At 38.1% G+C, this 15,407-nt stretch overlaps 1 protein-coding gene across 6 annotated transcripts in view; it reads right to left on the bottom strand.

The window, feature by feature from the left end:
• LOC122698568 (nuclear body protein SP140-like protein) overlaps positions 1–15,407 on the bottom strand; it is a 91,588-nt gene that overhangs the window by 25,760 nt on the left and 50,421 nt on the right. For 5 of the 6 annotated variants that reach the window (XM_043909745.1, XM_043909744.1, XM_043909746.1 and 2 more), the window contains 2 exons: positions 15,232–15,315; positions 8,869–8,922 (listed from right to left, as the gene is read on the bottom strand). In XM_043909745.1, the coding sequence (XP_043765680.1) occupies positions 8,869–8,922; positions 15,232–15,315 (138 nt within the window). The remainder of the gene's footprint in view (positions 1–8,868; positions 8,923–15,231; positions 15,316–15,407) is intronic. The other variant, XM_043909743.1, reaches the window with a different exon arrangement.

Here is a 15,407-nt window from a genome sequence, read left to right on the forward strand (position 1 = left end):
CAGAGGTGTTTAAAGACTCAAACCTGGGACGTCTATAGAGGGGTCTAGACAGTCTGAAGACCATGAAGAAGCATGGTTTTCATGAGCCTTCCCTGGGAAGGGAGAGGCTCAGTTAATTCTTGAGAGATACTGTGTCCATGAGGACGTTTTGGATGAAAGAGGTGACCCCAGGAGGGGTGTAGACCTCTGGGAGCTGGGAGACTAGGAAGGAAGTAGTAAGCCATTGGTTGGATTTCCTGCATCAGGGGAACTTCAGTTGGGAAATTCTCCCTGAAGGGGGAGGATCTCTGAAAAACCCACAAATGTGACTCATGCATCTGCCATTTCAGGGAGAAGTGAAGGGTTTGTTGTTAGAGGGCCATTCCTGCTTTTGACTACTTCCTTCTCTCCTTCCTCCCCAATTTGAATTAGCCAAAAGCAGTAGATACTGAGTGGCATTAGAGAGGATGTGTAGATGGTTGAAGAGTCTGGTCTTACCCAATTTCCCCCCTACCTATTTTACAGTTTTAATATTGTATCAGCTCAGTCTTTTTAATATTGAGTGAGAATATCACTGCTGCTGAAAAGGATTAACACAACTCTGGGGCTTATTTAAGACTTCATCCTGTGGCATAGAAAGAACTATTTAAGACAACAGGTTTGATAAGGAAGGAAGTAGGAGAAGGAACAAATGTGATCTGTGCTTAGACTTCTCATTCCAGCTATTAAATCAAATATGGCAGTGAGATTTAACAAAAACTCAGAGGACAAAATTCTTAGATCAGGTAGGTATAACCTGGGAAATAAACAAGATGGTAAAGATAAGTATGGTAGGCTTCCCTGGTGGTCCAGTGGTTGAGAATTGGCCTGCCAATGCAGGAGACTTGGGTTTGATCCCTGGTTGGGGAAGAAGATACTACATGCTGTGGAGTCACTAACCCCATGCATCAAAACTACTGAGCCTGTGCTCTAGAGCCTGGGGATGGAAACTACTCAGCTCACATGCTGCAACTACTGAAGCATGCCCAACCCACTCCAGTTTTCTTGCCTGGAGAATTCCATGGACAGAGGAACATGGCAGGCTACAGTCCATGGGATCACAAAGAGACATGACTGAGTGACTAATACTACTACTACTATATTTTAAAATGTATTTAATATATAATAATAATATATTCAAATATATATATATGTATTGAAAGGATTTCTTCCAAATGAAAGAAACGTATATCCAAATATGTTTTCAGCTCCAGAAGAAAAATCTTCTGTGCCATGTAACCCAACAGCAGTGTTTTATATGATATGATTTTAAAGAATGACCAAAAGAAATAAAGTAGAGAAGAAAAACATTAGTAGAATGGGAAAGGAGCAGGAAAAAGAAGAGAGATAAAGAAGAGAATACAAGGAATGAGAGAGAAATGACAATCACAGAACTCAGTACAGAGAATGGAGTGTCATTGTCTCTACGGCACCAACAGTGTGGTGTGTGCTATGAGTTTGGTTTAAGTAATTGTGTGTATATTGGGCATAGACCTGATGTGATACCAGGAGTCTGGCTTCTGCTTAATTGATGAAATTCTCTCTTGTCTGTTTCTCCTCATTCCATTGAGAGCTGTGTTCATCAGTTACAACAGACTTTTCTAACACTCTCTCCCTTACTCCCCACTTCCCACAACGCTGACTTGTCTCTGGCCACAAAGCTCTGGGTTGCATCCACATTCCAGCTCCTTTTATTGCCAAAGTGCCTCAGGTGACAAGGCCAAGCTTGAACCAACAAAGAGTCTGACTTTGCCTCTTTGAGGAAATCAGGGACTTGGGAGGAAAATGAGGAGAACAAGTAAGCAGATTGCTGTTTGTCACCCATAAGTATTCTCTCTTTTCTTTCAAAGGACCCTTGATGCCTGTAGCCTCCCCTTGCACTTAGCTCTGGCCATGTGACAGAGTGTGGGCCAATGGGATGTGAGCAGAATAGTCTGGGTCTTTCCATTAAAAGAAAAATGTGGGTGATATCCCTATTAACAGAAAGCAGTGAACAAATCCTTAGAGTTCTTGAAGAAGAAAACCAAAATAACAGAAGGCATAATTGAAGGTAAGTTCAAGAAAAAATTTTCCAAAATTGTTTAAAAAAATCAAATATACTTTGCGTAAGCACATGTATTTTCACTCTGTAGCAGAGAAAATAGATTCCAGTCAACCCTGAAATATATTCCAGCAAACTTACTGGACTTTAAAGATAAAGAATTGAATGGGCAGCTTGGGCCAAAAGACCAAGTCATTTTCAAGAGAGAGGAATCTCTTTGGTGGTAGAATTTTCCATAGCAACATTGAATGCCATAGAAGGTTTCAGGAAAATCCTACAAGACAGTTCTAGAAGTAAAGAACAAGCAAGTTATTTTCAGGTAGAAATAATAAAATCAAGTACTTTTGAATAGGGACATTTTGGAAATATTAGTCCCATGAGTATTTATTGAGAAAACTGCTAGAGGGTCCACTTTAGCAAACCAAGACAGAACTGAGAAATTTTGGCAAAAAGATTAAAATATAAATGGAAATGAGGTGACAGACCAGAGTGATAAGGGTATATGTCCTGAAAATAAAGATATAATGTAATACCAAAAAAAATTGCGGAGGAAGGCAGAAATACAAGTGGTAGAGCAAGCTCATTGTCTGTCTTACTGTTGGGAGTCAAGGGGTATTATTTGGATAAATAAAGGATAAATATAAAGCACTTTTAATATATGAGAGGTAAAAAATAAAGGGAACATATGGCCTAAATTGGGTAGGAGAAGAAAGAGACTGGACAAAGAAATAGGACACATGATAATTTTGCAAATCTACCGGATGGGAAATTAATGGGATCTGTCTACAGAGAGGATCAAAGGTACCATATAAAGGTAATTCTAAGAGTAATTACTACAACAAAAGAATAAAACTTTGTAAATATCATAAGTATATACTCCCAACCAAAAGAAATATGGGAAATGAACAAGAACTCAACCATTCATTTCTTTTAAAGGAAAGACCCCAAAGTGGCTCATGTTTCTCCTACTCAGGAGAAATGTGGCCGGGCTAACTGGGAGGCCAGTTGGGAGGGTTAGTCTCAGCTAAGCAATCCTATGCCCAGCTTTAACCACTACAACCAAAGTGCAAACCTTCTAAGTATCACAAGTACACACATGCACATAAATGCATTGAAGACAGAATGCAGAGTGTTGACATTTTTAATATCCAAGACACTAGAACAAGATGAATCATCAGTACAAATTAACATGACAGAAACGAGTTCAAACATTTTGGTCCTAACAATAAAAGGACATGGACTTAACTCACTTATTTAAATAATATGTTATGTAATTAAATTACAAAGTAAACCCCAACACTTAACCATATACAAAAGACTCAAGTAAAAACACATTTTTAAATGCTGAAAATCAATGTACAGGCAAAGGTAATTTTGGCATACATCAACGAAAAGAAACCACGGAATCCTGATCTGATTATCAAACAAAGTATAATCCAGGACAAAACGTTTTAAGCAAATAGAAATTACAGGAAATATCATGAGAGGTAAAAGCACTCTACTAGTAGACAATCTTATTTTTTATTACCCTCAGTCCACAGGTGATCAAGTGGACAAAATGAGAAGGCTATGAAAGACCCAAATAATACATTTTAACAAGGTTGATATGATTGATACACATTCAACTTCATACCTAGAAAATGGAAATAGAGAATGTACATTTTCTCCCACCCTCTCTGAAGCAACTCTTGGGTCAAAGAGTAAATATAAATCCAAATTGCAGGCTATCTGGCAAGCAACAATACTAAAATATTGCCTATAAGAACCCATGTATTATTTAATTTAAAAAACTAATTCTAGAAAGAATGAAACTATGTATATATACAGCCAATCTTCATTACTCACATATTCCAAATCTGTGAAGTCACCCACTCTCTAAAATTAATTTGAAACTACCAAGTCAGTTCTCATGGTGCTTCCATGGTCATTCATGGTGGTGTGCAGAGCAGTGAATAATTTGTGTGGAGCTAGACATGCGTGTGCCCAGCAGAGGCTGAGCAAGACAAAGCTCTGCCTCCTTGTTTCAGCTCATTTTGTAAACATTCATCCTTTTGCCATCTACTTAATTTCATGTTGTTCTCATTTTTGTGCTTTTTTTGTTGGTAATTATGTGGCTTAAAATGGCCTCAAGCCTGGTGTTGAAGTGCTGTCTAGTGTTCTTAAGACTGTGACGTGTCTCATGGAGAAAACACGTGTGTTAGATGAGCTCCAGTCAGGCATGAGTTATAATGCCGTTGGATGTGAGTTCAACATTAATGAATCAACATATATAATAAATTAGGTGTCTTTAAACAGAAACACTCATGAAACAAAGATATATATTTATTGGTTTATAAAAATAGGACCAGAGGCTCACAGGAACCAAACCCTCTATTTCTTTTGGAAGCAAAGTTTTGATATTAGCTACTTTGTGTTTGGGGTGACTTCATACAACCTCTATACCATGAATAATGAGAACTGGCTGTATTAGTATACACATTTATACACACACAATGTATTTTCAGAGTCCACCCAATTTTTTTCATTGTTTTTGATTTCAGATATTATACTTCTCAATCTCAGAATTTCTATTTGGTTCTTTAAAAAAAATATATGTATATAGTTTTGAAACATTTTTGTGAGTGGATGTGGAGGGACTAGGAAAAATAAAAGAGGAATCAAGCACATTTTTCTATACTTTTGACTCAAGCAACTGAGTAGAAATAATGCCATTTAGTGAGAGAAAGGTGGTGGATGACAGGCTTGGGAGTGAAATAAAGAAATGGGTTTCATGTGTCAAATCTGAGACTCCAAGTGGAAGTTTGGAGTCAGAAGTTGAACTTATGACTTGGCAGTTCAATAGAGGGACCAAAGGAGGTGAAATAAAATTGGTGGTCATTAACATATGGATAGAATTTATAGCTACCAGACTGGATGAAATACCTAGGGATGCAATCTCAGCTACATTCCAACATGTAGATATAGGAAGCCATATGAAGGGACCATCACCACCAACAGTACCACAACTATCAACTCTCTCATCAACAATACCAACAAATGACCAGGAAGGAGCTATAAGCAAGTAGGAGATCATCTTTAGCAGACAAGAGAGTGTGTCAAATACTCCCAGCTTACTCACCTGATCACAGTGATGCCAAGACCCACCAGGTGTTAGGAGGCAAGAAGCAGCTGACAACCTCCCAGTCAGAAAGACCATGACCAGACCTCCCTCTGATAGGCCACCCAGCTTCATCCTCTTGACTGGAGAAACCAGCTTGTTAGAAAGAGATCCCTTCAGGTCTAAAGCCCAGGATCCTGGGAGGAGGTCTGCCTCCCCATCCTCAATGCTCCCCACGCCTGCTGCCTACTCCTGCCTCACCCATGAGGTCAGCAGAGCTGTTCATCTATGGCCAATCTGTATAGTCCTCTTGGGAGCATGTGGTGTAGAGGCAGCCTTAAAATCGCAATGAGATCTACAGAGAATATACCTTAGCCAACAGCACTGATTATATCACTGTACATAACAAACAACCAACAATGGAAACTGACCAACCTTCTAATTTGTAGTTTCCTAACATTTCCTTATCCCTCCCTTTATTTCAACATTTTCCCCCCCAGATTTAAGTATAGAATCATATACTTAGATTAAACTTTTCAAACTGATAGAATTATTCATTTAAATTACTCTTCCAACACATTCTTAGATGCATCAAAAAGAAGCTTAACTATTTCTAGTGCAGAGTTTCTTCTCACCTGCCACGTGGTGTGAGTACTTTTAACCTGGGCCAAGGATAGTTGGAGGCATAAATCACTCCAAGTATTTGGGGTATGACATTGGCTTAATCTTGTGGAATTAGTCCTTCTTGGTTTCATCTTAGTGGAAAAATATGGAGGTTCCCACCTTGCATTTAGCACCTAAGGTTGCTAGATTGTGAGGCTGTGTCAATATGTATATTTGTCACTGGGAACCTCTATTGTGACCCGACCCTGGGCTATGTTGCAAATGAGACTCTTAACTCTTTGCCTCTGGGTGAAACTCAGAATTTTTTTTAAAAGGGAAGCTCTGAGTTCACTTCTTTCTTCTGTGGAAGTAGAGAATCATTGTAAATTATCCTGCCATGTTCTATAGGATGAGCTATGGGAATTTTATCTACAGCCCACAGCAACTCAGTCTTTAGCATGAGTGCTAGCTTGGCCAAAGTCTTTCAAAATCTTGGATGCCTTCTATACCTTTGTTTTTGGGGATACCCAAATCTGGCTTTTCCTTCAATTATGCTGAATTCCCACACAACACCAGTAATAATGCTCACTTTTGGAGTCTGTTTATATATCTTCACCCAAAATGAGTACCGTGAAGAAAGACTGAGTTTTAGCAGCCATTAGTAGAGATGTGGTCTGATTTTTCAGGAAGGAGAAGTTGTAGAAAGGTTGAGAGTGTGAAATGGGTAAGTTGAGAGGTGAAAATGGAAATGGGATGAGGCCCATAAGGATAAGGTCTGATAAATAGAAGGTGTATAAAGAAGGGTCCTCAGTATTTGGAGATCAAAGAACAATACAGAAAGTATTTTGATGATGCTGGGAATAATAATTAGCCTATAAGTAGTAAATACTTATTAAATACTACATGAGAGAGATAGTCTTAAAAAAGATGTTGTAAATATCCTCGCTTAAATCACTGAACAAATCATTTGCATTATATATTTAGGTGAAGACAAGAAAGGAAATCAGAACAGAAAAAAGATAAAGGATCTCAAACTAATTCAGATTTAGCAACAAGATGGAGACTGTAGTAGAAAAATCTATATTCATCATATTTTACTGTTTTTAGGTAAGATCCTTTCCAAATACTTTCTCTACTTCTGCCAACAAAATCCAACTCTATGGGCCTGTGTTTTGTACAAGGCTAACTAATCAAATTCCAGAGACCAGATTTTTAAAATGTAAGCCTTTGTACCTAACAAAGAATTACACAAAGAGAGCAAGGGGAAGTCCTCTCAACCTATAGCTTTAGAAGGAGAGACAGAATTCTGTACCATAAAACTAACATAAAGAATTGCCTTATATGGGAGAGATGTCCCATGTAAAGCATATGAATGGAGAGGACATATGTATATCTATGGCCGATTCATATTGATGTATGGCAAAAACATCATAATATTATAAAGTAATTATCCTCCAGTTAAAATAAGTAAATAAATTCAAAACAAGAATTGCCTTGACAGTATTAAATTGAGAATTTTCATAAGAAGGTAAGACATGTCTGTTTGTAACCATTACCAATATATTCTGTTCTCTGTAATATAAATTTGCCTTGAAAGAGTTATTTGGAAGGGTTTTGTAATACTCCCCTCATTAGAAAGTATTGCCACTAATTACAAATTTCTTAAGAAACTTAATTCTGATTGGTTGTCTTGATCATTGGAAGGCCTGGCCCTAATATTTTAAGTGACAGGTGGATCCTTAAACTACTATACAGATGCTCCTAAGATTTTATATTAAATCCAGAAAAAGATCCCTGGCATTCTGATTTCCTCATATGCAAATAGGCAATAAAATGACCATAGATTTCCTACTTAAAAAGATTTTGAGAGTCTTATCTCATTTAAATTTATTCCAGCTCTTTTGTAATGGGAAAAAGATATTCATAGATGGAAACAAATGTGTATAGTATATAAATTTTTTTAAAACGTAAGAAAATTTTTAGTGGAAGAACATTAAATAAGACATAAATAAATGGGTATGTCTCTGTTCTCCCTAAATTATTCTGCAAAATCAATGTATTTCTAATTAGAGTTTCCAAAGAACTTGGGAAGGAGATAGGGAGAGAATCTTCTTGAGCTACTTCTAAAATTCATCCCTAGCTTCAGTCTGTTGCTACTTCTGAGCTCTCCCTTTCCTCCTGGAATGTTTTATAAAAGAAAAGCTAATATTCAGACAAGTAAAGGTGCTGTGTGATCAAAGTGCCTATATATAAATAGTCAAAACTCATGGGATTTTGATGAAAATATTAAAAATTATCAGGTAGTTCAAATATTCTAGAATCAACTATAGAGCAATATTTTTTAAAAATCTAGAAATGGCTATTATAAATATGATAGGAAACCAAAGAACTAGAGAGAAAAAGACTAACAAATTTAACCTCCTAAAAATTTATAACTTCTTTAAGACAAAATATTCCATTAACAAACCTAAAAGAAAAACAACAAACGGGACAAAATATTAGGAACATATAGGACCAAGATGTAGTGTGCATGTATCTGATACAAAGATGTCTATAGTCATGCAATATAGTAAGAAAAAGAAAAACATCACAACAGGAAGCACTGACCGAGCATTCCATGACAAAGCGTTCTATGAAGAAGGAAAACAAATGACCAATAACAAATGGAATATACCCAACCACACTAAAGATGAAAATAGGGCATGTTAAAGCATCCTTTAAAAAAGGTTTTTTGTAGTTCAATTTAAAATGTTATGTATTTTAATTTTCTAGGTATGATATAATTTTTAAGAGAGTCAGAGTATGCATAGAATTACTCTATTTAGATAAATAAAACTGTATTACAAAAGGTGTTAGCACATGCATAGAAAAATTCTGCAAATGTATATGTCAGTATTTATAAGAAACATTTTAAACAAAGAATAAAAAGCAAGACATTCACATGAAGATATGAGCATTTTGAAAAATAATTACTTTAAAAGGCATTAATCTTTTTCTTATTAAAGGTATAGAAAATATAATAAATTTTAGCCTTAAAAATAGTTCATTTGAAAAAAAAAAATAGTTCATTTGTAACATGAAAACTGAGTAAATTCTTATGCAGTCTTACTTCTTTTCCTACTGTGTTTTCCCAAAGTAGAATTGCTTCCAATATCCATGGAATCTAGAAAGTAACAGGTGGTGGTCAGAAACTTTAAAAAACTGTAAAACTGAAAAATCTCTTCACAACTTACGTGCATCAGTTTCCTCATTTATGAAACAGGGATAACAACAGGTATGCCATTCAGATTTTACATTTTTTATGAAGATTAAGTAAGACCTTATTTGCAAAAGCTAATGAGAAATCACTATATAAATCAGTAACATGTTAGAAGGCCTCCTCCAAAACTATCTGGTGAGCTTACAAATAGTTGTCTGAGGTCTTTTTTTTCTGATAGGGTAAAGGATTGTTTGTCTTTTGAGGTCTTTCCAAGGTTGTGACAAAATTATCTTCCAGCAGAAGAACACATTTATTTCTTTGCCCCATGATATTGTCGATTTCACCAGTGTATTTCAACTACATCATCCAGGTATAATCAATTGGACCCATTCTGTTAAACAGAATTCTTTCCTCCCTGCAGTTCCTCAAAGGGTCAGGTCAAGTGAGGGCAGAGAATAGGGTTGTGATAGGACTGAGCACACTCTCTGTCAAAGTGTGTTTAGACTCAAGCGCATCAGAAGTGGGAGCTCTGATTTCAGACTCCTGACATCCTGCAACCCAAGGTCCTGTGACCTTCACCTTCTGTAACTGGTCCACCCACTGTTGGGAGCTGCTTGAAGTTCTCCTTGAACACTGATCACCTTCCACAGCTGCCCCTGGGTCTGGGATATCTATTCAACCACCTCTACCTTGAACTTGGGTGGCCTTACCCATCCTATCAATGCTTGATGACTTTTAGTCACTGCTTCTTGGCCTCTTGGAACACTTTTTGAAGAATATATGACACAGGAGCACTTCTAAGTCCGTGGAGCTCTGCTCCTAAGTTATGGCTTGTAAAGAAATTTTCACTTACACCTCCTCCCCTCCTCTTTCCCTGACTCCTACATCACAGGGTGGCTTTACCTCTGCCATCTCTTTCTCTTGTTGCTGCTCCTCACTGTCCTTATCCCTTCCTTTTCATCTACTTTTACTCTTCACCCCAAATATGCATTTTTATTTTTCTAATTTTTTCTTTATATACTTCTCCAATCTACTCATTGATGACATTTTTACATACATCTGTACTTACTTTTATGTGACATTATTCTTTTCCAAAAATACTGTTTGTTACATTTATATGTATATACATATTCAATTATTAAAGTAACTTTAATAGATATTCTCATATAAATACTGTAATAAATGAATTTTTGCCAGACAAATTTCCAAATGTTGAAACACAGAAGGTAGACTTTTTTTTTTCTGTTCACTCAACAAGCTTGCTGAGCATCTCTCACGTGTCAGGTGCTGAGGTAAATGATGGTGATGATGCAGGGCAGAAGACTACGGAAGCATCAGTGCTTATCAATCTTATGAGCAACCAGGGAACTGATGCATAAAGAGGGGTGCACATTGAAACACGGAGACTGTTAAGACACATTGTACAGTCTACTCTGGGGATGCAGAAGGCAGGAAGAACTAGCCTGGTTTGAAATGAGGGACATTTTCTAGAGGAAGAATCATGGAAGCAGGAGGTAAATTGATTAGGGAGAAAGGTGACCAAGATGACAGCCCCAAAGGGATGGAAGCTCACATATAAAAGTCTGGATTCAGCAAGTGCAGGAAACCAAGAAGAGTTCAGGGTGTCTGAACCAGAGTGAGACAATGAGAGGCAATGATGAGGATGGAGAAAGATGCAGGGGCCTCCGGTAGGGAGTTTGGAAGTAACTCAAAGAAGAATTAATTTATTCCAAAGGAAAATTACAGGGCATTTGGCTATTACATAGGAGAGCAACATGAACACATTCGCATTTTTGAAAGGTCAACTGAGCTATATCACTTAGACTGTGTTTGGTGGGAACAATATTAGAAGGAGAATAAACAGGAGCCTGTAGAACTAGTTCAAGTGAGAAGTGATACAGACATGGATAAGGGTGCTGACATGGAGATGGAAATAAGTGGACAGGCTGGAGACATTTAAAAGGAATAACTGATAGAGTTAGGTGACAGACTGTTGTTGTTTAGTCACTAAGTCATGTCTGATTCTTTTGTGACCCCCATGGACTGTAGCCCATCAGCCTCCTCTGTCCATGGGATTTCCCAGGCAAGAATACTGGAGTAGGTTGCCATTTCCTCCTCCAGGGGATCTTCTCAACCCAGAGATCGAACCTGCACCTCCTGCCCTGGCAGGCGAATTCTTTATCCCTGAGCAGCCAGGGAAGCTGAGGTGACAGATGGGTTATGTCAATTGAGATGTCTGTGTCATGGATGACTGAGAAGTTCAAGTTGAAAGAATGAATCTGTTAGTAAGAGTTTTAGAGATAGAGAACATTGGAGGAGCAGATACTGGTTTTCAGGGGAAAGACGATGCGCTCAGTTTTGAAAGAGTTTGAAGGTCTTTGAGAGATATCTAAGTGGAGAAGTTTAAAACCTTAGGACCTTGGCCAGATCTTTCTGATACTTGGATAACTGAGTTTGAAAGCACAGCAGACAGAGCCAGGCTGGGCTGGAAATGTGGGTTTAGGAACAATTTGATTGTAGATGGTGATTGAAGCTGAAGAGTGCATGAAACTCCATTGGCAACATCTCTTACAAACTGGGTGAGTTACAGGAGCCATTTTGATACCTGGGGACACCTTACCCTAAAAACTCACTGTCGTTGTGAACAATGTTGCTTTGGTCTCATGAGCATCTCAGATCCACAACTTCTCCATTTCTCTCCTCTCTTTCTTTTGCACTATCTTGATTCTCTCTCTACCATTTTTTTTCCTCATTTTTTAACCATTTATCTCTCTGTTTAGTTCAGTTCAGTCACTCAGTCATGTCTGACTCTTTGTGACCCCATGGACTGCAGCACGCCAGGCTTGCCTGTCCATCACCAACTCCTGGAGCTTACTCAAACTCATGCCCATTGAGTCAGTGATGCCATCCAACCATCTCTCTGTGTCTCATCTTTATCCCCTCCACTGATTACTTCCTGTATGCATCTCATTCCATCTGGTTTTCTATGCTTCTGTCTCTGGAGCTAGTGTTATTATTGAAGTGATTCTCTTTATACTGTCACATCCCTTTCTAATTTTTCTTTTCTTTCAATTTTACCTTGATCTTTTGGCTTTAAAATATTACAGTCTTTGCATTTATCTGTTTTTTCTTCAATGATATTTAGCTTCATCTCACAGTTTACCACTTTCATCATCACTATTTGCTTGCTCTTTTGACATTGGCCACTCTATTGATTATTATTACTTCTGCCATTCTCTATGAGTTTCCTGCCTCACAGGCCTATCAAACACAGACTTTATTATCATGTTTATGGTAAAGTTCCTAGAGATACCTTGAAAATTACCCATCTTCCTCTATAAAACTTCCCAATCTGGTGACATTTGGATCTTGTGAAACTTGAAACATACTCAAACATCTTTTAATTCGAAGAAACTTACTCAGAATATCTTTTCAGCCTAACTCTTCCATTATTGGGCTTCCCTGGTGGCTCAGAGGTTAAAGCGTCTGCCTGCAATGTGGGAGACCTGGGTTTGATCCCTGGGTTGGGAAGATACCCTGGAGAAGGAAATGGCAACCCACTCCAGTATTCTTGCCTGGAGAATCCCATGGACAGAGGAGACTGGTAGGCTACAGTCCACGGGGTCGCAAAGAGTTGGACATGACTGAGCGACTTCACTTCACTTCACTCACTTCCATTATTATTAAAGAAGGAAGAGTTTTTCCTCTGGGCAGACAGGGAAACAAAGAAAACTGATAACTAGTATCACAATAAGCTTTTCTATCACATGCTAATAGACTGACATCTCTTCTGACTCTATTTTTAGAGTTTTGAATCCACAGGACACTGAAGGGAAATAAAGAAACAACAGACTACAGATGATGACAGGAAGCTAATCTGTGTTCACAACTGAGATGGGTGGAGGAGAAATACATCTGCTCCAATGACCACTCTTCATATCCAGCAGAGATTTGCTCTCTTTCTACATAGCCACATCTCCTCCTTCTCTTCCTCTTTATGGTCTCCTTAGAAAATTTATCTCCATCACTTTGATTCTGTGAGCTTCTCTGCCCCTGATTTCTCTTGTCTTCTGTGTTGATTTCTCTCATATCATCAGTTATACTCTTTTTTTTTTTAAAGAATTATTCATTGTTTATTTGAAATTCAAATTTAATTGCAGGTCTTGCATTTTTAATGCTTATTTATTTGACTGCATTGAGTGTTAACTGTGGCACATGGGCTCCAGAGTGCCTGGGGTCAGCAGTTATCGCACGTGGACTTGGTTGCTCCGTGTCATGTGGGATCTTCCCTGATCAGGGATCTAGCCTGTGTCTCCTGCACTGCAAGGCAGACTCTTAACCACTGGACCACCAGGGAAGTCCAGTTATATTGTTAACATCTGTTCTTTTTTAATTCTCTGTTCATCCTTTTTCATCTTATCTTTTTAGGTGTTTTGTAGGCCATATAGCTGATTCCATTCCCACCCTCTTTGTTTATGGTTTCTGCTTTTTCCCTCTCAATCTGGATATATATATATTTCAATATTCACACTAATACTGGTGGTTAAATATATTCATCAATATATATACATATATATGCATATATGTGTGTATATGTGACATATACACATATACACACATATATATGCATTTATTTGTTGTTCAGTTGCTCAGTTGTGTCTGACTCTGCAACCCCATGGACTGCAGCACACCAAGCTTCCCTGTCCATCAGCAACTCCTGGAGTTTGCTCAAACTCTTGTCCATCGAGTCAGTGATGCCATCCAACCATCTCATCCTCTGTCGTCCCCTTCTCCTCCTGCCTTCAATCTTTCCCAGAGTTAGGGTCTTTTCAAAGGAGCCAGCTCTTCACATCAGGTGGCCTAAGTATCAGAGGTTCAGCTTCAGCATCAGTCCTTCCAATGAATATTCAGCATTGATTTCCTTTTGGATTGACTGGTTTGATCTCCTTAGTCCAAAGGACTCTCAAAGAGTCTTCTCCAACACCACAGTTTAAAAGCATCAGTCCTTCAGTGCTCAGCCTTCTTTATGGTCCAACTCTCACATTCATACATAACTACTGGAAAAACCATAGCTTTGACTATATGGACCTTTACTGGCAAAGTAATGTCTCTGCTTTTTAATATGCTGTCTAGGCTTATCATAGCTTTTCTTCCAAGGAGCAAGTGTCATTTAATTTCATGGCCACAGTCACCATCTGCAGTGATTTTGGAGCCCAAGAAAATGAAGTCTCTCACTGTTTCCATTGTTTCCCCATCTATTTGCCATGAAGTGATGGGACCAGATGACATGCATTTATTATTGTTAAATACACTTTCTTGCATCAGACACTGATACATTCCCCTGTGACTATGCCAGATCCCTTGTATCTCCTCTTTGGACTCTGATCATGCAACACAGCTCTTATCTTCCTGTTACATAAAATAGTCACTCCTTTTTATCCTTAAACATTTGTACATCCATTAATATTTCCTCATCCCAAAATGGGGAAGCAAGAGCTAGCCTGCCTAAGTCTTAAAGATTTTGTGATGACAGAGTAAGATCTTATTTGCTAAAAGAATTTAAAATACCATCAGACAATCTAATTACAATGTGTTGAATATGTGACAAAATCTATACTAAAGTTTTAGAATGGTTGATCTGAAGCCTTTATTTCTGTCTATAATTACACAGCAGGACCACTTGTCTTTTGATGTTTTTATAATTACAAATGGCATTAGGGTCAACTAGTACACCACTATAGAAATCTAGGATCTTGGTGTTAGTAGACATGACAGTAAGTGCTTGAAAAGATACCATCATTGTGGTAATTGTTTCTGCTAAAATAGGAGTATAAAAGTACACACATTTAGTGACTAGGGTTTCCCAGGTGGTGCAGTGGGAAAGAATCCGCCTGCCAGTGCAGGAAATGTGGGTTCAATCCCCAAATCGAGAAGTTCCCTTGGAGTAGGAAATGGCAAACCAGTCCAGTATTCTTGCCTGGGAAATCCCATGGACAGAGGAACCTGGCAGGCTACAGTTCATGGGGTCGCAAAGAGTTGGACATGACTGAGCGACTAACACACATTATTATATTATTATACTCATTTTGTTAAGCGTAAATTTATAATAATTTCCTGCCTCCTTCCATTTTCTAAAAATCCCAGAAGTAGTTCCCAGGATTAACTGGATACAAGGTAGACAAGGAGCTCAGAATGAAATGCATCTGGAAGTAGCTTTAAATTCAGACTCCTGACATGCTGCAGGCCAAGGCTGGACATCCTAATCTTCTTTACCTGACCCATTTCTTAGGGCGGAACTAGATGTTGCCTGAGGCTCTCCTTCGTTGCTCAAGTCTGAAGAATCACTACTGCACATCCCTGCAGAAAGAAATAAAAGTCCTTTACAATCTCAGTCTGTGTCCTAGGACCAATACAGCATGGAAGTCTTTAACAGAAAATTTGGAAAAGGG

Source organism: Cervus elaphus, chromosome 8 (genome assembly GCF_910594005.1).
Source record: "Cervus elaphus chromosome 8, mCerEla1.1, whole genome shotgun sequence".
Classification (NCBI taxonomy): Eukaryota; Metazoa; Chordata; class Mammalia; order Artiodactyla; family Cervidae; genus Cervus; species Cervus elaphus.